Genomic DNA, 22522 nt, shown 5'->3' with positions numbered 1-22522 from the left:
ACTGGAGGGAATCTAGAAGCATCCAGATTTCAAACACAAATGATCTTTTAAGTCATCTTTTTACCCTGTTCAAATTTGTAGTTCTACGCTCAGCACGCTGTGAAACCTGCTGGTATTGTTGCAGAGGTATCATCAAGTGATCCAACAATTCTTGAGCCTGGTGGGGATCCTGCTCCACTATATCTTGAACCTCTGAATCCAGTTCATTCATTTTATAATGCCAAAGGTCTAGCAAATCCCAGACTCTCTGCACATAACAGAACAAAGGATAACAACAACAACAATATGTCACAGGACTCGATAGGTAGACAAAAATGCCAAATCCAGTCTGAACATCTGGCTGACTGTGCAATGATTAATAATAATAATAATAATAATAATAATAATAATAATAATAATAATAGTGGTGGTGGTGATAATGGAAGGGACCTTGGACGTCATCTAGTCCAACCCTCTGCTCAGGCAGAAAACCCTATACCATTCCAGACAAATGGCTATCCAGTCTCTTCTTAAAAACCTCCAGTGATGGAGCACCCACAACTTCTGGAGGCAGGTTGTTCCACTGATAAATTGTTCTAGCTATCAGGAAATTTCTCCTTAGTTCTAGGTTGCTTCTCTCCTTGATTAGTTTCCATCCATTGCTTCTTGTCCTCCCTTCAGGTGCTTTGAAGAATAACTTGACTCCCTCTTCTTTGTGGCAACCCCTGAGATTTTGGAACACTGCTATCATGTCACCCCTAGTCCTTCTCGTCATTAAACTAGACATACCCAATTCCAGCAACCGTTCTTTATATGTTTTAGCCTCTAGTCCTCTAATCATCTTCCTACTTTAAAATTATCATTCTACTTCCAGGATTACACCTGGTTAAGGCAAGTCTGGTTTAAACAGGTAACTTTACAGGCAGAATCAACATCAGTTGGGAAGGAAAGCTCATTGCTTCATCTGGAGCAAAGAAGTGGGTTGTTACCTTCTGAACTTCTGTTGCTTTTGCAATGTTCTCGCATTTTTGTTCTAACATATTTTCAACGGCTTGTAAACCTTTATTAATGTCTTCTATTTTTTTCTCTATACTGTAGTGAGGAGAATTTTTCAGGAATTCTGTGCTGACCTATCATAGTAAAGAAAAACAGAAATAAAAGTTCAGTCCTGGATGGGAAAAACAGAAAATAAACTTAAAAACTAAACTATCATTTTCAGATTATGAATAAACCCTCACTCTATTTTAATTACCTTTTCTATAGTTTAAATTTAACATCTAGCTTACATCTGTACATTGCCCTAAGGTATAATAAAATTATTTGGTGGTATAAAAAGTATAAGAGCTAATGGTTCTCAATCCAGAGTTGGTAGTTATTTACACATTCAACTACCACTTATGTCAAGGCTAGCAATACCAGGCAAAAGAGGGTGTAGTTTATAAGAAAGGAAGGGGGGGAAAGGCTTTGAATCACTATGGGTATAAGAGACACTTATTTTCACTGATGGGGTTGATTTGACTTCATTCCTATCCACAATAAATATTCTTATCTAGCCAAAATGTTTGTAAGTTGTCTGCTTAGTCCTGATTTAGTAAGATGGTCTAGCTTTCTAAAGTCAGGATTTAAAAATGTACTAGAGTATACCAACCACAGTATTTTATGGTTTACAGAATTATCTGAGGATTCCTTTAAATACTACATAGCAGGTTAGTGAAAGGGATAGTGAACAATAAAAGTTAGATGGAATTTGTTAGCAAAACCCCCAAATATAATTTTCTAGAGAATAAACAACAACTAACTAGAATAAATCTAGAGTTTCAGCAAGAGTTTCCTTAAATTTCAAAATCAAGTAGGACGCTACCTTTTCTTCCAGGTCATGTAACATTCCCTTGCAGTCTTCCAAATGTTCTTCAATATCAACTGGAAATATTCTATATAATTCATTGAACTTGATTTGTAGGTTGTCCATGATTTGCTTCTTACAATCAACTACTCTCTGAATCTCCTAAGAGGAAAAAAGAATTAGAAATTATTTCAAGATTGGTTGGAGGAAATAACCTCTCCCACTATATCTAAGGTAGAAACAGATATTTTTTTTCATGAGAAAACTTTGCAGAGCAAAACCTTAAAGATGCTTCCTTTGTTGTTTTTTTTATTACACTTTTCAATTCACTGAGAATACATTAAACCCAGTACTTTTCATTGTATTCTCAGGGCTTATTAACAGATGAAATACTAATGGAGAAACAATGCTTGTTTGATTTAAACTCCATAAAGAGCTTTTCAGATTCAGAAGAGAAAAAACCCTAAAAACATTTTTTAAAAGGTGACCAAAAGTACATTTGCTGGGCCATTTGTTTTTGTGTCATCTAAATGAAAATATCCAAACAAAACAGCTCCTTCCAGTTCTGCATGAAGGATATCATTTTCACAGGATAAAACAAACTTGACAGTTGTTAATATTTGTGGCCGAGAAACTCAATCTGGTCTACATCCTCTGGCATGAACAACCGTGAAATACATTTTGTTGCCAAATAACTTGGATCTCTTGCTGAGAGATACATTTCATTTACAATTATTTGTTTTAATTCCAAGATATCAAACTATTGGATTTTGTTTCTTATTTCACAGTAAGAGAACAAATGTGAAAATAAAGGGTATGTGTAAGAACTGCAAATAAACAAAATTTGGCTAAATGTTGGAAGACGTTTATTAACAGGGAAAGGCGTTTGTGGAACAGATTAACCTCTGTAAACAGTATTGTCTCCTTGATTGGCTGGAAGGATTCATTTACGGATTTCTGGACTATGCGAAGATTTGGATTACACCACCTTCAAAAATCTGCTCAAAAACTGGCATTCTGTGATTCTTTATATAGTCTTTTCAATGCTCTTTCATGTACGGCTTATTTGGTCATCCAAAGAAGCCATACATGAAAGAGTTTTCTAAATGCAATGGAAAAGAAACTCGTCTAGAGCATTCCCCCTCTGGTTAGATATTTATGGATGACAACATCTGTGTACCATGTTTTGTTAAGCAGTTAAATGTAGAAGGGGAAAAAAGGACAACACAATTCTAATAATTATGACTTTGGAAGGATCAGAGTATTGGAAGGATCAGAGATCAATGATACCCCATTTTGCAACTCAAGAATTGGATACAAAGTGTTTTATTTCACTAAAACCTCTTAGTCTACCATCTACCAACCTCAAGTTTCAATGCCTTTTCATTAGGGGTTTCCAAATCTATGTCACAGAGCTGGGATGTGATGTGCTGCAATGAAGTCTTCATAGCTTTCAGTTCTTCACTGCACTTGGTCCGGAACACCATCTCAGACTGCGCGGCCTCTTTTTCTTTTTGAGCCTTTTGATAGAGCCTGAAGAAATTCAATTAGAAATACTATTAAGAAGATGAAGAAGGAGATCATTGTGGGTTCTGGTGTTTTGGAGGGCCTTGAAGACCTGGCTCTTCCCCCAGCTTTTCAGCTAGGAAGGGTATAGCCCATTTTTAGGCTTTTGTGTGTTTGCATGCTTCCTAGTTTTTTCCTTTGCTTATTTTTATTATTTTTTATTGTTTTACAGTTTTTCTGTTTTCTTGTGAACTGCCCAGGATTGTTGGCAATTAAGAGATGTACAAATTTAATGTATGAATTAATAAGTGAATGAATGACCTGTTATGTCCAAATAAGGGGCCAGGAATCACGGCAACTCTCAGGCTTGTGTCAATTTACTTTCATTAACATGAATGGCATAGCCAAAAACAAAATTCAAGTGAAATGCAAAGCAAAGTGTATTAACTTAGAAAGTACTGGTACTAGCATCACATGAAATAACAATATAATAGTTAATCAAACAAATGCATTTAAAACTTGGGTGTAAATAGATATTACAACAGTCTTCCAGCATGTCAGGACCCACCCCAAACCACGTCTTAGGAAGACAAAACTCTTGGAGCCAAATCTTAGTCCAAAAGAAATCTTTACTATGACATGCTTGGTTGTAGGAATACAAGACAGGACTTAATATTGTTCTACAAACTAAACCCTTATAAAGAGTTCCCAGTTCAACACCCCCCCTTAACCCCATTTGGTCAGTCCCCCATTATTTCATGAGCCTTGGTGGAGCAGTGGGCTAATGCCTCCTTAAGTAACACCAGCTGCCTGCAATTAGTGCAGGTTCGCATCCCACCAGGCTCAAGGTTGACTCAGCCTTCCATCCTTCCGAGGTAGGTAAAATGAGGACCCAGATTGTTGGGGGCAATTAAGCTGACTTTGTAATAATGCCGCTTGGGGTGTGTGTGAAAGCCCTAATAAGCAGGCATATACATAGAATGAAGGCTACTGCTAAGCTTGTAAGCCGCCCTGAGTCTTTGGAGAAGGGCGGGATATAAATGGAATTAAAATAAAATAAAAAATAATTTTTTTTTTACCTCGTATCATCCCTCTCGTGGGAAAAAGGAACTTAGGACCTTTTATGTTTGTGACACAAGCCAGATGCTCCTACCCTAACGCCCCCCTTTTGTTCCCCCAGTTCAAAAGGCTTCTCTTTTCCTTTGAAATGCCTAATACAGGCTCAATACACATCTGTTCCCTCCTCCTCGGGAGATGGCAGGATCCATGGAATAATGTTTTAAACATACATTTATGAATATGATATAAATGGATTCTGACACAGCATTCATCTTGTGAAGGCTTGGGTGAAGAAGTAAATCCTATTTTTGTTTTGTTACAAATACCGCTCTCTCCCTGGAACTTATGCACATTTGCCAGATAATCTGGAGCTCAAACTTCAAGTTAATGAAGAAAAACCATCAGAATGTATTTTTAAATCAGAATTAAACTTTGTACAAAATCTTGTACAACTTCATTCAGCAATAGTCTGTTTCATACTTACTCTTCTGTTCGCTGCTGCATGTTTTGAATTTCACAGAGAATAGGAAGACTTTCCTTTCCAGGGAAACTCCCAGAGACACTCAGAATGTTCCTTAATCGGCAAAGTATTAAGCGTAGCAACAATTTCTCAGTATCCACACTTTCTATATAACTGCTTGCGGATTCCAGAAATTCTTCCAGTTCTTTGGTTGCTTCTTGTTTTTTGTCTTGGAGGCTCTCAGGCAGCTCTTCTTGAAGATTGTCTAGAATAATTGTTTCTCGTTCCAACTAAAGAGAAAATAAACAAAACACAAATAAAAGAAACTTTGATGGGGGGGATACATGGAAAGGACATCTAAGTGAATTGAAGTTGCATTTCTATGCACACTTAGCTGGAAATAAGTTCCACTTAATTCAGGGGGACTTACGTTTCTATAAATTGCTCTTACCAATGTGTTCATTTTATATAACAAATACAATAATAATGGCTTTAACATATTCTTTTTGTTTAAAATAAGAGCATAAGGCATCTGCAACTACATGAAATGCTTGTGAGTTTCAGCCACTTCATTCCCAATCACGTTCAATCCCTAATACAAAGTACAACGATGTCTGTTATTTGCTGATAGCCACTGAACCTATTACCATTCAACTTCACTGAATAACCCCAGATTCAAGTAAAAGAAGCTAACTTCTATATTTTCTCCACACCATGTATGATTTTGTGTATATGTAGTCCTTGTTCATCAATCAATCATTCATGACCATTTAAACTTACAACAGTGCTCAACAAGAAGCCATGGTCGTGCACTAGTTAGAACATAGTATTTCAGGCTAACTATGCCCACAGTCAGGAGTTTGATCCTGACCGGCTTGTTGGGGGCAATATGTTGACATTTGTAAATGGCTCAGAGTGCTGTAAAGGACTATAGAGTGGTATATAAGTCTAAGTCTAAGGGGACTAACAATTGTTCCTCCTACTTGTAGTCCTTACTGTCTTCCTCTGTCATGTGAATGTGATTTGGGTGCTTGCAACCAGCTCTCATTACAATAATTGTGGTATCTTGTAGTCATGTGATCCCATCTGTGACTTTCACTACCAAGTCCAACAAGCAAAGTCAATGGGGAAGCCAGCAGGAGGTTTCAAATGGCAATGCAGAATGCTGCAACTGCACAGGATTCACTTAACGACAGCAACTGGAACACTTAGTGATGAAGTTTTCAGTCGCAGTTACATTGTTAAGTGAGGATTACCTGTACAACCATTCCTCCCTTTATTCAATTTTTATGTGACAAAACGGGCAGCTTTATCTTTTTAAACCTGCCTGTACTTAAGACAATTAAACAAGTCCACATACAACTGAGCTTGAAAATATCCATCAAGTGTTTTCATATTACTCACTTCTTCACTGACAGATTTCCATTCTTGGTTCTGTTCTTCACATTTGCCCTCCCATTCTTTTGCAACATTGAATAAACAGAGCCATTTCAGCCACAACATTGATACAATGGGCACAATCAGCACTCCATCATTTTCTTTGCAGATCAAGCTTAGTGACTGTGAGTCTCGCCTCAACTTCATTAGCTCCTCTTTGATTGAAAGTAATTGGGACAACAGCATCTATAAAGGAGAGTACAAAGAATAAAGTCTAAACAGTGAGTTTCAATCATCTAGTCAGAAAAAAGTACCAAAAAACGAATTGCAACAGTCAAGCCAAAGTATCTCAAGCCCCCATAAGCAGCAGCAAATCTGTATCTAAAATTGTACAGTTCACAGCAAGGAAGGAGTCACCAAAGAATTTGTTTCTTTGCAATCATCAGTTTCAGGTTTAATACAGATTTGCATCCATTACCCACATTTTGACCATGTTCAGCTAACCTTTGAAGACTAACATTAATAACTATTTGGAATACAAATACTGTAATTGTTATAGATGTGAAGTGCATTGAATTCTCTATTGTAAACATGGTTCTGAAGACATATAAAGTATAAGCTATTAAAAATACATAAAAGTATTAAATTATGGAGATGATGATGATGATTAGACTCCTCACCTTGCTTTTTTCTGAATGCTCTAAAGCTTCTTTGTAAGATACTGGAATGTAGTATAAACACTTCCAAAGCACTTTTTCTGCATTGTTAAGCTCAATACATATCCTCTCTTTGGAGTTTTTGAAACTGTGATATTTTTCCATATACCTATAGATGCGAGAGTATTTAAATAAAACTAGTTAAATTGATCCAAATAATATAATTATGCATTGTCAGCTTTTAACTACTGGTAGAAATAAAACTGGAATAAAGGAGAGAAATTGGCAGATCTTGCCAATCATTTTACACAGTGCTTCATTAAAGAATGCACAAGAATTTCCAGACCCACCATTTTAGGCTGGTATGTTTTACTGAATCATGAGCAGGTGAGCAACATAATAAACTGTGACCAGCTAATACCTCAGTCATGATTTCTCAATTTTATCTCATCACACTGCTCACTATAAATATATAATGTAATAACAATTATGAACTACCCCCCTTTTTTTGGGGGGGAATAACCATGTCTTCAATTTTCTAGCAAAGGAACTGCTGGCTGGTTGGCTATCTGGAATTTTACTAAAAAGCACTATATGTTATAGCACTTCGTTGCAGCTCTCTAAGTTTTCAATAGTATTAAAGAATCAATCTATATTTTGAAACCAAAAGTATGCGTTATTCATGAATGAAAGATGTTGTGGCCTAGAAAGTATCATTTCAGGCTAAAGCAGCATAGATACTGTTCAGAGTCAGCTTTTCTACCTGTTTTACCTGAACATCCTAACTAAGACACTAATAAGGAGATGATGCTCAGAAAAAAGCCACCGAAGGGACAATCACCTTCTGGGTGAAAGAGAAGAAAAGGCTTAAAATAGGAGGCAATAAAAAGGGCATTGGCAGGAAGATGATACTGCTATGTAGAAATTGTACATTGGGAATTAACATTGTTATACTGCATATCTGTGTTTTCATTGTAAGACATGTTCAGCATTTCATGGGAAAGGAGGCTATAATATAAACAAAGCAAATTGGGAAAAGTGTTGTAGCTCAAAGGTTCAACACACATCTTCCATTCAGAACATGGTAAGTTTGATTTCTAGCATGTCCAGGTAAGGATGGTAAACCCTGGACTAATTGTTCTCATCATTAACTCTACCAACAATATTAGGCTAGATGGATCAGTCCTCTGATTCAGATAAGGCAATGTCATATATCCCAGAAATGATGTAAATGTTCATCCTACCTCTGTATGTAAGAATTTCTCTTTTGGCTCTGCTCTCTTATTGCCATATTCTTAGTAGTTAGATCATCAAGTATTTTCTCCACCTGCAGTTTGGCTTTTGATGTAATTGACTTTTTCAGAATACAAGTTAATGCTTCCACTTCAGCCTTTGCAGTCTCAGATTCTTCTTGCTTCTTGGCAAAGTCAAGATGAGATTCTTCTATTTTATGTAAATCAAGTAATGGAATAGAAAGAAAGGCTTCACACTGACTGAGGAGATCTGCAGTTTTTTCAACAGCTTTGTTGTAAAGCTTCACCATTTTAAAAGCTTCATCTAAAGCTCCCTGCACAAATAAATAATTAACAGCAAAGTTATTATATAGGCTGAAAAAACATTCTCTTCTCCCAAATATTTTCTTGAACTACAATTCTGAGGCATACCATTGCAGCCTGATCTAACTCTGTATCTGTTAGCTGGTGGACATTTTAACTGGTGGTCAAAGAGCCTACAGATGCCTAGGCTCTCCTTTTGCTGTTTTTAACAATTTTCCAAGTTAAAACAACATTTAAAAAAGGTTCTGCTGCATATTTCACTCATCAGCTGTTATTTGTTTTTAACTTGCATGATTATTATTAAATTTATAGTTAGTTTGTAAATATTTTTATTAGCCTCCATATTGTTTTTAAATGTTTTTAACCAACTTTAATTTTTTGCTATTTTAAATTGGCATTTAATAAATGCAGAAAATATTTATTTGAACAATGGAAGGCTGACAAATTTGGTCAGGAGAAAATTATCAGAATTATCAGTTTTGTTAAAGGCAGTTTAGTTCACATAGAAAACAAGTTGAATAACATTTTATTAAAATACATATAAATCTGAACCAAATATCTATTATCAAAGAAGCACCCAAAAGCTTTTATTATTAAAACCCATCATATATTATTCTAAATAAAAATGTTCATGTGTCCCAAAATTTTTGGAGACTGGCAGCGAGAAAGACATTCCAAAGTCAAGTGCCAAATGGCAAATGGACTTGTCCATAACAGCTATCAACTTCTATAAATCCATCAAACATCTCAATAAACTGGCAGGGTCATAGAAAAGACACCAGTCCTTTCGATGGCAAGCCATTAACAGTCATGGATATGAATATTTTGTTACTGTACCTACTGTATGTCAGAGTAAAAGCATTGAGAAGTATCAAGATAGTCACTACAATCATTGTCAAAAATGCGAGCACTGTCAAAAATATAAGCTTTTAATAAAGGACATTTTATACTGCAATGTAATGCAATACTCAGCACTGAGATGTTACTTAGTTGGGTAATGAAACATCTGCAAGGGAAAAAAACAAGCTCAGAGAGTTCCAAGGATTCCACAGGAGATTTTATTACATTAAATTACAAATTCCTTTTAATTGTTTTAGTAGTATCCCCAGTCTTTTAGAAAATTTCAATTTCTTTTAGTATAACTTAAGTATAAGTCACGATGCAAGAGGAAGTGAGGCATTATTAATCTATCTTGAGAGGAGGGGAGGGAGAGAAAGGGGGGAAGAGAACTTACAAAATTTATTTATTTTATTTTTTTATTTAATTGGATTTATATACCGCCTTTTCCCGAAGGACTCAGGGTGGTTTACAGGGTAATTTAAAACAAGAAATACAAAAGTTAAAAACAATTAAAAATAATTACAACAGTCCCTGAAAAAGTAAAAAACCCCAATTAAAATTAAAATTAAAATTAAAATTAAAATTAAAATTCTCAGCCTGGGCCAGAGAGCTCGAAGAGCCAGGTCTTCAGGTCCCGGCGGAATGAACGGAGGTCATTCAAAATCTAGAAGTAAAAACTGTTAAATGCATATCATGTAAAATATAGATGAAGAAACCATCATATTTCATAATTAATCCTTATGTGGAAGCAACCAGAGATTGCAAAGTTGTTTACAAAGAAACAAAACTGCCAGATTTACTTACTGTATGTTTAGCAAAGTCTGCTTTCAGCTGTATTTTCAGATTTTGGAACTCCTCTAATTCTTTATCGAAACTCTCAGAATGGAGACGTGCTTGTTTTGTAGATGATTTCTCTTTAGTTATTATATCTTCAGCAGCATGAATTTCTGCCTCTATAGCAGCTTTAAGCACTTTGCAATACATCATTTCATAGGGAATCATTTGAATTTTCAAGCCAAGTAGGACAGGCTGCTGGAGCTCAGACTGAATCTGCTTTAAAGTCCTTAAGCTGTGGCCCAGCTTACTCTGGAAACCGTGTTTGTACTTGCATATTTCTTGATTAGCTATCATAGAATGGATCATTTGTTCCAGCCCATCTATTTTTGTATTGAAGGACTTTATTTGCTGCATGTTGGCCTTTTTGAGAGAGGCACTCAAAGTCTTATTTTTCTTGAATAGCTTGAATGCTTCCTGAGTTATATATTTGGCATGTTCAACTCTCCACATCAGTTTTTTTCCTGATATCAGACTGGCTTCAGAAGTTGAATTGGTACGAGCTTTTAAATCACCACACTCTTTCTGAATACAAGATATTATAGCCTCAATCTCACTTAGGACTATCTGATGCCTGTCATATTCTGCAAATAAATTCTTCAGGCATTTACTTTTCTTGTAAAGGTTATCCTTTGCTTTGCAGAACTGATCTTTCAGTTCATCAAGAAGTGATGTATCCCATTTCAGATCCAGCCATTTCCAAATCTCCTGGTATTGGTCTAAGTGTGATAAATGTGACTGGATGACTAAAGTTCTCTCTTTAAACATATTCAGTTTATCTTTTATCTCTTGATTCTTAGACAGTAATTCCTCTGGACTTAGTTCCAGCTCATCAAAATGAAGATTGCTAAGATCCTGTTGCAAGGCCCTTATCTCTTCTGAGAATTTTTTATAGGCACCCATTTTGTGTTGTACTAAACGACCCTTAATTTGAATTACCCTATGGACCTTGTTTGCTCTATTTTTCAGACTTCTCAAACAATCATTTAAAAACAGTTGCTCAAAAGCATTTAAACCTTCAGATGAATTGTTGCAATTTGAATCTACAAGGGCTTCCATATACTGAAGCTTCTTGGGAGTCTTTTCTAAAAGATTCTGCATGTGGTCAAACTCAGACTTTATATTTGTTTTATCAATATCTAAGCTAGACATTGTCATGATCTTCTGAAGTTGTGCATCAAATTTCTCTATATTTGCAAAAAGTGTTTCTCTTTTTCCAAGCTGAGATTCCAGCTGCTGTAACTTCTGAGATGATTTCAAAATAAGGAATTGGTAACCAGTTTGCAACTTATGTGCAAGGATGCTAAGTGTAGAATTCTCCTTTGATGGCATGTGAGAAGCAACATGCTGGGCTTCATCTGCTAGCCTTATAAAAGTTGGCTCCTTTTCTTTAGCATCACTGATTACAGCCTTACAACATTTAATTTGTGAGAGAAGATCATCTGGAAAAAGTGCTGCCCTTTCATCAAGATAGTGCATTAAAAAATTGTTCCCCAAAATGGCATCTTCTATCTCTTTTCTTATTTCGTATGTCTGGGGATGACTGTCAGATATCTGGACATTCTCTTTAGGAGTCATTTGCTCCAGTTCTTCTGCCTGGCTCTGAAGACTATTTACTGTGTTCTCTAAGGCTATTTTTCCTGGATTGCTCCACATTCTTTTCATCTGTACTTCTGCATTTCTTTTTAACAAAGAAATGTTTTGTTTAAGGATGCGCAGTTCTAAAGGAATCAGTATAGGGCATGAATGCTCTTCTGTACCAAGAGTACTCAGGCCTATTTGCAAATCATGTTGCTGTTGCAAACATCTTTGGAGTTCCTGTGCTTTGTCCATGAAAAGCTTAAACTCATCCACTTCTACTACAACACAGAACTGTTTCTTTTGAAGGCAGTCACCCATTTGTTTCCACCACTGCTCAGCTTGATCCACCTGGCTTTGTATTAATTCTCTGTCCAGAATGGATAGATGTCTAGATAGATTTTCTTGCTCAGTTTTCAGCTTGTTTAAAAGACTATTTTTGTTCTGTACAGAAGCCAACAATTTATTCAAATTCTCTAGAAGAACTATGTCTTCCACAGGTCCCCTTCTGCAATAGAAAAATAGGTACAACTAGCTTATTTTTTTGTAAAGTCAATTTAATCAACATGCAATCAGTAATTAGGTACATTGAACTATATTTCATATATAGTAAATTTCATTGAAGGTCCACCATACATTGGATGTAATTACTAAGGATGAATATGTATGCTTTTAAATATAATCAGAACCATTCAAAGGAGGGATATTATATATAAATAATACCATAGCAATAATTGTCACAACTACAATGCTTATTCATTCCTATCTTATGTTGGTTTATTAAACCATAATAGGGTGGTTCAAATATTTATGGCTCAGCATTGTGTATAAACCATATTATTCTATGTCTATTCCAAGCCTTTCGGAATGTAACAAATTACAAAAGAAATTAAAAAGGTTCATCTCTATGGTGTAACTCTGAATTAAGTGAATTATATCAGATCCAAGTGATGAAGAAACTTGGTCCAGGAACTTACATATATATGTTTTCTTTTTCTGCTAATAAATGTTTCATTGAAGACTGAACAGTAGCAAGACATTCATGGTAGCGATTGAGTAAATTAAACTGATGCTGCTTGGCCTCTTTAACAGTTATTAATTCTTTCAGGAGTCTGTCCCAACTGGAAGAAGTAACACTGCAGGCATCCTGCTGGTCTGGCTTACTTCCTTCTGCCACAGTTGAATGTTCTGACAAAGCTTGAGCTTTCTTCTTTTCTAGCTGCAGACACAAATCCTATGAAAGAAAATCAGAGAGGGTAGATGGGTCTTGTCTTGTTTGTTTTTGAAGGGATTGTTTTCATTTGTATGTCTTTCTGAATCAAATAAAATATCTATTTACCATACTTTGTATTTCTAACTAGGTAAAAGGTAAAGGTTCCCCCGCACATGCGTGCTAGTCGTTTCCGACTCTAGGGGCCGGTGCTCATCTCCGTTTCAAAGCCAAAGAGCCAGCGCTTGTCCAAGGACATCTCCGTGGTCATGTGGCTGGCATGACTAGACACCAAAGGCGCACGGAACGCTGTTACCTTCCCACCGTAGTGGTCCCTATTTTTCTACTTGCATTTTTACGTGCTTTCAAACTGCTAGGTTGGCAGAAGCTGGGACGAGTAACAGGCACTCACTCTGTTACGCGGCACTCAGGATTCGACCCGCCAAACTGCCGACCTTCTGATCAACAAGCTCAGTGTCCTAAGTCCACATCTAGGGCACCAAGGCCAGTGAAGCTGCTTAAGGGGATTTGGGCAAAATGCCCTCTGCAGTACATTCAGCTCATGATGACCATTTCCTCCATATTGTCCATGATATTTTATATCCCCTTCTTAAAAGTTTAAGCAGAAAGGACATCTCCCTATATACCCTATTTCTCCTGCCACACATAGACATATAGCTTTGGATCAGTTTCTCATAAAGGAACAAGCACAAAATTTCAATTCATTTGTTTAACTGCATTTTCTATTTTTAGGACTTGTGTGGAGAACAGATCATATTTTGGGTCATATTTATGCATAAATGTTGAAAGTTCAAATGGGTTCACAGACTTTTAAGCACTATTGTAGGCGAGGTCACTCACTGAAGCTACTCCTATGCTATTTTAGGCAGAAGGATGCAACTGGTGGGAACCATTTGTGTTATTATCCTGTTCATGTTGTTAAAATGTTCCATGTATTCAATGGCATGAGATTGCACTACCCAGAAATAGCTATGAAGGTCTCATGTGCCAGAGCAAATGAGTAGGAGGATAAAAATATGATAGGGACTAACAGAATGCTTATAGCCATGCCAATGAATGTATTGTTTCCATACCTCTATTTCTTTCAGTTGATCTTTCATTAATACAATATCTAACTCTGCAGTCCAAATTTTCACTTTGTTGAGCTTTTGTTCCATCTCAGCATACTCAGCAATTGCTTGGTCTTCAGGATAACTCTGCTGGGAAAGACAAACAGGTAATTGTAATCCATAGAACAAATAATTACTCCTATATAAATTATCCAGATTATTTAATTGAAGAAAAAAGGTATCAAGTACAAATCTTGCTGGACACATCCTCTCTGCTTTATTCATTGTTCTGGTTATTATTAGTGTAGTAATTTTCTGCTCAAATTCCTAGAGTCTGTCAAAATCATGTTGGTACTAATTTTATGCCAGATTAGCATGTCTTTCAGACATTCTTCATAATCTGGAACAAAGAAGTTGTGGAGTCCCTTAACTAGCCCAAGAAGGCATAACATTTATAAACTCTGAGATCAATGGAAGAAGAACTGCTTAAGGTCCATAATCCCATTTTGCCCAAGTGAATTGGGCACAAGCCACATGCTCCCAGGTTCTAAGCTGCCAGGTTTCATTTTGTGTTTTTAACTACGGTTCCTCAAAAGAGCTCACATAGTTACAAAAAAGAAAAAAAGTTTCTGGTTCAGTCCTACAACAGCAACAACAATGCATTTATAATAGAAATTAAAAGCCAAGTTCAGATGACAAGAATAACATTAACAAAAAAAGAAAAGAAAATTTTTTGAAATTCGGCAATATACATGCATGCTGTATTACACCATCTTTTGTGATTGTGCTATTACAACAGTTGTATCAATTTAAGCAAATACATTTAGACTTGCTTTTAAGAGATCCCATAATGAAACTGAGGAGTATAGAAAAGAGAAATAAGGATTCAGTGGGAAAATTCCATCTAAATGAATCAAAAATCAAAGGCAGAAACAAAGAACTTATCTACTAATTCAAAGATTCCAGTTAATGATTATATTAATGAGATGTGATTGTTAATGTTTGGTCTTCCTATTAATATATTAATAGTTATATTAATCAAAGCCATAGCTTAAAACATACCTATTATATTGCTGATACAGTATTTTAGAAACAATAATGATGCAAAGTTAGTTAGCCAAGGCGTGTATGGGGTGCTCAGGGAGGGGTAGTACCTCTAGTGCAGGGGTAGGCAACCTTGGCTCTTTTATGACTCATGGACTTCAACTCCCAGAATTCCTGAGTCAGCTATGCTGACTCAGGAATTCTGGGAGTTGAAGTCCATGAGTCATAAAAGAGCCGAGGTTGCCTACCCCTGCTCTAGTGGAAGGTCCTGCCATGTCTTTTTTAGGGCTGTTTGTTCACCTTTGGTCCCCACCTGGCACTCAGCTCACACCTGTGGCTTCAAGTAGCCGTAACTTGTACAACGGCCACACCCTGGTAAACCATCTCAGCAGACAGACTAAATCAGGTGAGGATAGCTGCTGGGTCTTTGACTCTCAGTGAGATGAGGGATTTTTGCAAAAAGAGGCTCCAGAATGGAGGAGACTGAGGCCCAACAGGCATTGTGGTGTGCGAAGATTGTGACAAGACAAAACATTCTGGTCATCCACTGCAGCAGGAGAAGTCTCCAGCTGTAACCTTTCTCTAGGCCACCGAATTAAAAGACTCTTTTGCTGAGAGAGTGGGACTGCCCCTATGCAATGTCTGTTCTGATTAAACTCCATCACAGAGATTTCTGTTGTGCGGTTCATCTGCAGCTGCAACTCACATGCAAATCCTCTCAGTCCAAACCTAATTTGTTGAGTCCTGAGATGCTGGGGGAGTAGTGAAGCAACAGATGTAGATGATCACAACAAACCTTCATGTGGGCAACCCTTGGACAATGGATGTTCAGGTCTCTATCTGGGGCATCAGTGATGTCTGACAGCATCCAAGGTGACTGGGCAACTCTTTTAGGCGAGAACTCCCCACCCTCACATGAAGAAGGGGGTTAGAAAAAATATCCTAAACATTGCCTGCCCCACATCAACATCTGGCTAATTAACTGTGTTTAGAAGATCACCATAGCAGTCAAGAATCAAGAAAAAAAACATTTTTGGAACCTGGAATGTCTATACCTGGCTGAACAAAAACAAGGTACCAAGGCCTAAAATACAAACAGGGGACTATGTTGAGGAACCAGGTATTTTTATTCCCTTGAAATTCCCATTGCTGGCGAATGCAGCAATACAGCAATGGGAATTTCAAGGGAAGAAAAATATTAGGTTTATGGTGAATAAAGGTAAAGGTAAAGGTTCCCCCGCACATGCGTGCTAGTCGTTTCCGACTCTAGGGGCCGGTGCTCATCTCCGTTTCAAAGCCGAAGAGCCAGTGCTTGTCCGAGGATGTCTCCGTGGTCATGTGGCCGGCATGACTAGACACCAAGGGCGCACGGTACGCTGTTACCTTCCCACCGTAGTGGTCCCTATTTTTGAATACTGCACTTCAAATAAATTAATATAATATGCTTGTTCATTGCTGTTTGGAGGTTTTCCTTGTGTTTACTATTCAAGATTGACATTTTGAGATGGTGATTACATCAAGCAATTTAATAAGTAAGAAAATAAATACTTCCTCAGTGGTATATTATACCAGTATTAATTGCCAAAATAGACAATTCATTCTTCAAAAAAAAATTATTGAAAATGCCCTGATCAAGTCAGAATATTTTTTCATTTAACCCCCCCCCCCGCAAAATTTGGTAAATACTTTATAATGGAATAAAATAAATTCTAAAAGTTGAATTTTCCTTTCAACCTACCATTTTCTTTTTAAATATTATTAAACGATTATTAGCTTAATAATTGTATATTAATTTGATTTTGATAAAGAACTAAAATTTTAAAATGTAATAAGATACATAAATATGTGGAACAAACATTATATTATTTTGATATTTTACTTGACCATTCAGTTTTATAATACTGTAGATCTCTCTACTATTCACTTATTGGCTCTTTCTTTTTTCACATTTTTTTTCTCTTTCTCTTTCTCAATTGTAGTTTTTAAATCTCTCTCTCTCTCTCTCTCCCTCTCTCTCTCAAATAAAGACCTCAAAATGCACATGTGAAACTGAGAAAAACAAGCATTCTTTCAAAAGCCAAATCTTATTTTAGAAGGAATTAACAGTAAAGAGAAGTTTATCCTACTCAGTGTCACATGAACCAATATTCCTGGACCAGTGGCCCACCCTCCACTATTGGAAACTGAAAAGAGAAAGGGTGAAATTGATTGAATTATGGATTAATGGCTATCTTGGATGAAGAGCTAGCAGTGCACAAGAATAGCACTTAACAAAGTCCTTCAATGAAGTTGTGCAACAACAAAGATTATTACCTTGCTTTCCGGAGATGGATGTATAATGGACAAAGAAGTAGGGTCAGCCTCTATTACTTTTCCATTCATTAATGGCAAAATGGTTTGAGGCATTTCTGGCCAGGCACATGTTGCTTGCAATTTCTTTTGATAACCATGCTGCTGTTGCAGAGATTCATTGGGATAATCATCCGCCAGTATTTGCTCTGATTTCTGCCACTGCTTTGCACACTGACTTGCTGAACTTTGGAAATTGTGGGCTTCCATCAAATTGCCTTTCAATTCCTGCTAAATAGAAGTAGAATGAAGGAGAAAGGAGGGGGAAGAGAGAAAAATCATAACCTTCTCGGGACTGCAGGTACTGAAATGTCAATTGCTTTCTTAATGGAAAGATAGTGGAAAATAATAGAATAAAGGGGTGGTAAAGGTCAGAGAAAAGCACATCTGTACAGACGTCTCGCCAAGGAACAATATTATGAGGATGGAGAAGGTTGCTCAAAGCTCTGACAAAATTAATTGGCCTAAAAGTTTTCTTCTTCTATTGCAGTAATCTTATAATTCTGAGGAAATGGGTCCCTACTAACCAGATTCAGTCTGTTTACTCTCTACACCACGAAGCAGCTTGACATACAAAAGGGCTATTGGCTTGTCTTTCTCTGCAGTTAAGTATTTTTGCTGCAGTTCGAGAAAGTATCCATGAGGGAAGCTCAGATCACTTAAGGCCACACTGTTCAGTGTGACAGCATAGAAAAAACCTTTGTCTACAAAGCTGTTTTCTATCAGAAATGGCAACAGTGGGCTAGTTTTGTAATATAATATAGAAAATGGCACATACAGAATGGCTAGGCTGAGTCCTTGACATCTTCTAATTAGACTGGGAAAGACTTATGCTTGAAACCATAGGCACTAACTAACAGTTTGCATAGACAATGCAAGTTAGTTGTGTTAGTGCTCTGGCATTGTATGAGGGAGCTGACTAAGTTCCTATGCTCCGACTCTGTAAAAGATATCTGCATTTGTTCCATTGGTCCATGAGGCTCCTTTGGTCCTAGCTGTATCCACTTCCATTGGAACAAGCAGCAATAGTTGAAGGAAGCAGTTATGCAGCAGCTCCTAGTACCCTAGTGGGTATCACAGGAGCAGAGAAAGAGAATGCAGCAGACAGTATAATAGAACTGAAGTTTGCAACATGTAGAATGGTTGCTGGAATTGGGTATGTCTAGTTTTATGAAGAGAAGGATGAGGGGTAACGTGATAGCAGTGTTTTAATATCTCAGGGGCTGCCACAAAGAAGAGGGAGTTAAGCTATTCTTCAAAGGTGAGGGTAAGACAAGAAGCAATGGATGGACACTAATCAAGGAGAGAAGCAACCTAGAACTAAGGAGAATTTTCCTGACTGTTAGAACAATTAATCAGTGGAACAACTTGCTTCCAGAAGTTGTGAATGCTCCAACACTGGAAGATATTGGACAACCATTTGTCTGAAATGGTATAGGGTTTCCTGCCTAAACAGAGAATTGGACTAGAAGACCTCCAAGGTCCCTTCCAAATCTATTATTCTGTAACAAATGTACAATGGTGACACTGGCCCTATAGTATGAAGCATCTTTAACACACTATTCCCATGGATTTGATAGAGTTCCCAGAGTAGGAGCAGGATTGTTTAGTTTTTCACAAGTTGAACCTGAGGAAAAACACTTAGTATGACAGATATAAGCAAAGTCATTATCCAATGCTGATGGTTCTTGTACCTGTTTATCTTAGTTCTGAGTATTTTTCTACTGTGTCTTGTCATTTGCAACTATCCTATTACTACCTTGCTTGCCTACCTCTTGAATTTATTTCATCAATTTATATGGATAATATTATGGATTATATAGATTGACCACTATCAGAAGAATCATGAAGGCCTCAGTTATGAACAGCTTTGCATTTGTAAACTCTCACTCTGCGTTAGTTTCCCCAATTATACTTTGCATGTTCCTACTTATCTAAAGACTATGGGTTTGCTGCCAAAAAATTTATAACTCCCCTGGATAAGACATTAACTCGGTGCCAAAAGCATAACAAAATAGGAGAGGGCATTTTATTTGGTGGGGAATGCAAGCTACAAATCTAGACTGCAAAAATTTGGTGTTAAGAGTTGTCTGCATCACTTTGTTGCCTTCTGTTGATTATCCAGTTTTTGTAGCCTATGTTTATTTAAATTTATCACTCCAGCAGATTCTGGGTAGCTTAGAAAAACTAATTCTAACTAAAACAGTTAAAAGCAAAAACAACCCCACAGCACGACAGCCCCAACAACATATTTATCCCAGGCCTAGGACCAAAACCAGCCTTTAAGGGCTTTTCAGAACCCAGGAGAGTGGGTGCCATCTGTATCTCTGAGAGGATGCTTATTACAGGGGGCAGGAGCAGCCAGAGGTGGCACACTTTCCAGGTACATTTAATAGAAGAGACCTGGAACATACACATTTTGCCCAAACACACTGGCAGCATATTAGTCCTAAGAAAGCCCACAGGAATGTTTTTTTCATTATGATCTCAAAAATACACAGGCACACATGGAGACAAGAGATCCATCTAGTAAAGGTAAAGGTAAAGGTTCCCCCGCACATGTGTGCTAGTCGTTTCCGACTCTAGGGGCCGGTGCTCATCTCCGTTTCAAAGCCGAAGAGCCAGCGTTTGTCCGAGGAAGTCTCCGTGGTCATGTGGCCGGCATGACTAGACGCCAAAGGCGCACGAAACACTGTTACCTTCCCACTGTAGTGGTCCCTATTTTTCTACTTGCATTTTTACGTGCTTTCGAACTGCTAGGTTGGCAGAAGCTGGGACGAGTAATAGGCGCTCACTCTGCTACGCGGCACTTGGGATTCGACCCGCCAAACCGCCAACCTTCTGATCGACAAGCTCAGCGTCCTAACCCACTGAGCCACCGCGTCCCTTCATCCATCTAGTACTATGGTCTAAAGCCATGAAGAAATATGAAAATCAAACCAACGCTTTGAACTAGGTCCAGAAAAGGGCCAAGAGCCAATGGAGATGTCAAAATGCTGGCATACTCATAATACCAATCATGGCTCTGAGATGCTTCCTTTCTCAGCAACAACAAGAGGCAATAATCACAGCAGTGGAGGCACCAACTCAGAATATGAGTTTGTCTATCAATCCGTATGTCAGTTGTTTACCTGCTCTCCCTCCTGCTGCTTGGAAAGAAAATGCAGTGGAGGGTTACAATCTTCTTTCATCTCAAGATCTGTGGGACATTTTTCTCCCTGCTGGAAGAGTGGGAGGAGAAGGTGATAGCAGCAGCTTAATTCCTAAAGCACAGCGATGGTAAATTTGTTGCTATGGAAGAGATGGCCTAATGTTTTCAGAAAGGACTCAAAGCACATTCACTCAGTGCTCATCCTTTGATAGATGTCCTTAAATACATAAAGATGCTATGGAGAATAAACCAATTGGTCCATATCCTATAGAACTTTATAGAAGAGTGCAGGATTTGGTATCAGGAAAGGATTGTCCACAGACTTTTATTCAGGTACGTGGCTGGGGAACAATGAATTAAAAAACCCTACTTATTACTTTCAGAGGAGTTATTCAGGACACTTAAATTGTGTCTGAGTGCTGCACATTTTCTGTAATGATGCTTGCTCTCTGATTATCTATCAGCTATATTCTGGGAATAAATAAACCAGATATTTCAAAATAAAGAAACGGCAAACTTATAAGGAAAGAAACAGGAATATACATCTGACTATAAAGTCATATCCCTTACTAATCCAGGTCTCATCATTCCATATCATAACCAGTATTTTATAGAAATGACACAAACCCACCCCTTCAAAACCATTCTATCAAATGTTTGAAAGTAAGATTGTCAGGGAGAATAAAAGATTACCCCAGTAACTGCAGCTGCTCTCTCCTCAGATTCAAATGCTAAGGAGCTTGGTAATTGTACTTTATTTGTCAACCATTCTGGAAAGAATTCTGGAGCTTCTCTGTCCAGTGGATTCTTCACTCTGAAGGAATTTTCCTTCAAAAAACAGAAAAATGAAATAATTAAGTCAAATGAAGATTGCAGGAAAAAATGGAGAATTATTTTATGTCATCTCCGTATTCACATTCATATTATATGAATTTATAGTATATTACAATATATATTATATTCATATTCATAATATGATATGATATTAGCCAAAGGTCCTCAAGATCTGGATATGCCATCAAGGCCTGGGAACCCCAAAGAACTGGCATATAGTAAGACAGCTCCATTATTATTAACATACTTTTATCCTTTTTTTAAGCTGTGTTCTATAATTTTTAATGTTTTTAATAATTATTTGAGGGACGCGGTGGCTCAGTGGGTTAGGACGCTGAGCTTGTCGATCGGAAGGTCAGCAGTTTGGTGGGTCGAATCCCGAGTGCCGCGTGACAGAGTGAGCGCCTGTTACTCGTCCCAGCTTCTGCCAACCTAGCAGTTTGAAAGCACGTAAAAAATGCAAGTAGAAAAATAGGGACCACTCCGGTGGGAAGGTAACAGCGTTCCGTGCGCCTTTGGCGTCTAGTCATGCCGGCCACGTGACCACAGAGATGTCCTCGGACAAGCGCTGGCTCTTCGGCTTTGAAACGGAGATGAGCACCGGCCCCTAGAGTCGGAAACGACTAGCACGCATGTGCGGGGGAACCTTTACCTTTTTTAATAATATTTATGAATTATTATTTTTAACATATTGTATGCTGTTCAGTCACTTGTTTTGTGAAATGAATGTCTATATAAGTTTGAAAACTTAAGAAATTAATAATATCTAAACTTTTAATCTCTGAATAATGTTTATTGTACAAAATGTCAAAAGAATATGACTGCAAGTTTGATTTAAAAGGTTAAAAAAAAAGAATGTTGCATTATATCTGGCAACTTTCCAATTCTGGCTCCTGACCTTTTAGAGTAGTAAATTACATCTTTTTTATTTAGTTTATTTATTATGAGACTTCTACGCTGCCCATTTTGCAGAGGCAACTCACTTAATCCCAACATTTGCTAAGTAATTGTAATTTCACTGAAAACTACTTACATATCTGTGTTTTACTTCAGCAATGCCTTATTTCTGTGTTTTTAGCACAGAAGAAAATACCTAAGCATGCATTGCTTCTAATATCACCCCGGACCTCTAAAGAAAAGCCTGCTTCTGATCAGCTCTAAAGATTAAAGTGGAAG

General features: G+C 37.4%; 1 protein-coding gene across 13 annotated transcripts in view; it reads right to left on the bottom strand.

The window, feature by feature from the left end:
* Nucleotides 1-22522, bottom strand: part of SYNE2 (spectrin repeat containing nuclear envelope protein 2) — a 244648-nt gene that overhangs the window by 126196 nt on the left and 95930 nt on the right. For 5 of the 13 annotated variants that reach the window (XM_083350942.1, XM_083350953.1, XM_083350943.1 and 2 more), the window contains exons 44-57: nt 21206-21340; nt 20493-20582; nt 17326-17592; nt 13993-14118; nt 12666-12922; nt 10081-12196; nt 8125-8447; nt 6905-7049; nt 6252-6470; nt 4872-5137; nt 3187-3355; nt 1841-1984; nt 969-1109; nt 65-247 (exon numbers count right to left, since the gene is read on the bottom strand). In XM_083350942.1, coding sequence (XP_083207068.1) covers nt 65-247; nt 969-1109; nt 1841-1984; nt 3187-3355; nt 4872-5137; nt 6252-6470; nt 6905-7049; nt 8125-8447; nt 10081-12196; nt 12666-12922; nt 13993-14118; nt 17326-17592; nt 20493-20582; nt 21206-21340 — 4581 coding nt within the window. The remainder of the gene's footprint in view (nt 1-64; nt 248-968; nt 1110-1840; nt 1985-3186; nt 3356-4871; nt 5138-6251; nt 6471-6904; nt 7050-8124; nt 8448-10080; nt 12197-12665; nt 12923-13992; nt 14119-17325; nt 17593-20492; nt 20583-21205; nt 21341-22522) is intronic. The other 8 variants (XM_083350949.1, XM_083350947.1, XM_083350948.1 and 5 more) reach the window with 8 other exon arrangements.

The sequence above is a fragment of the Vipera ursinii genome (genome assembly GCF_947247035.1).
Source record: "Vipera ursinii genome assembly, chromosome: 1".
Taxonomy (NCBI): domain Eukaryota; kingdom Metazoa; phylum Chordata; class Lepidosauria; order Squamata; family Viperidae; genus Vipera; species Vipera ursinii.
This window is presented reverse-complemented; position numbering and strand designations above follow the sequence as displayed.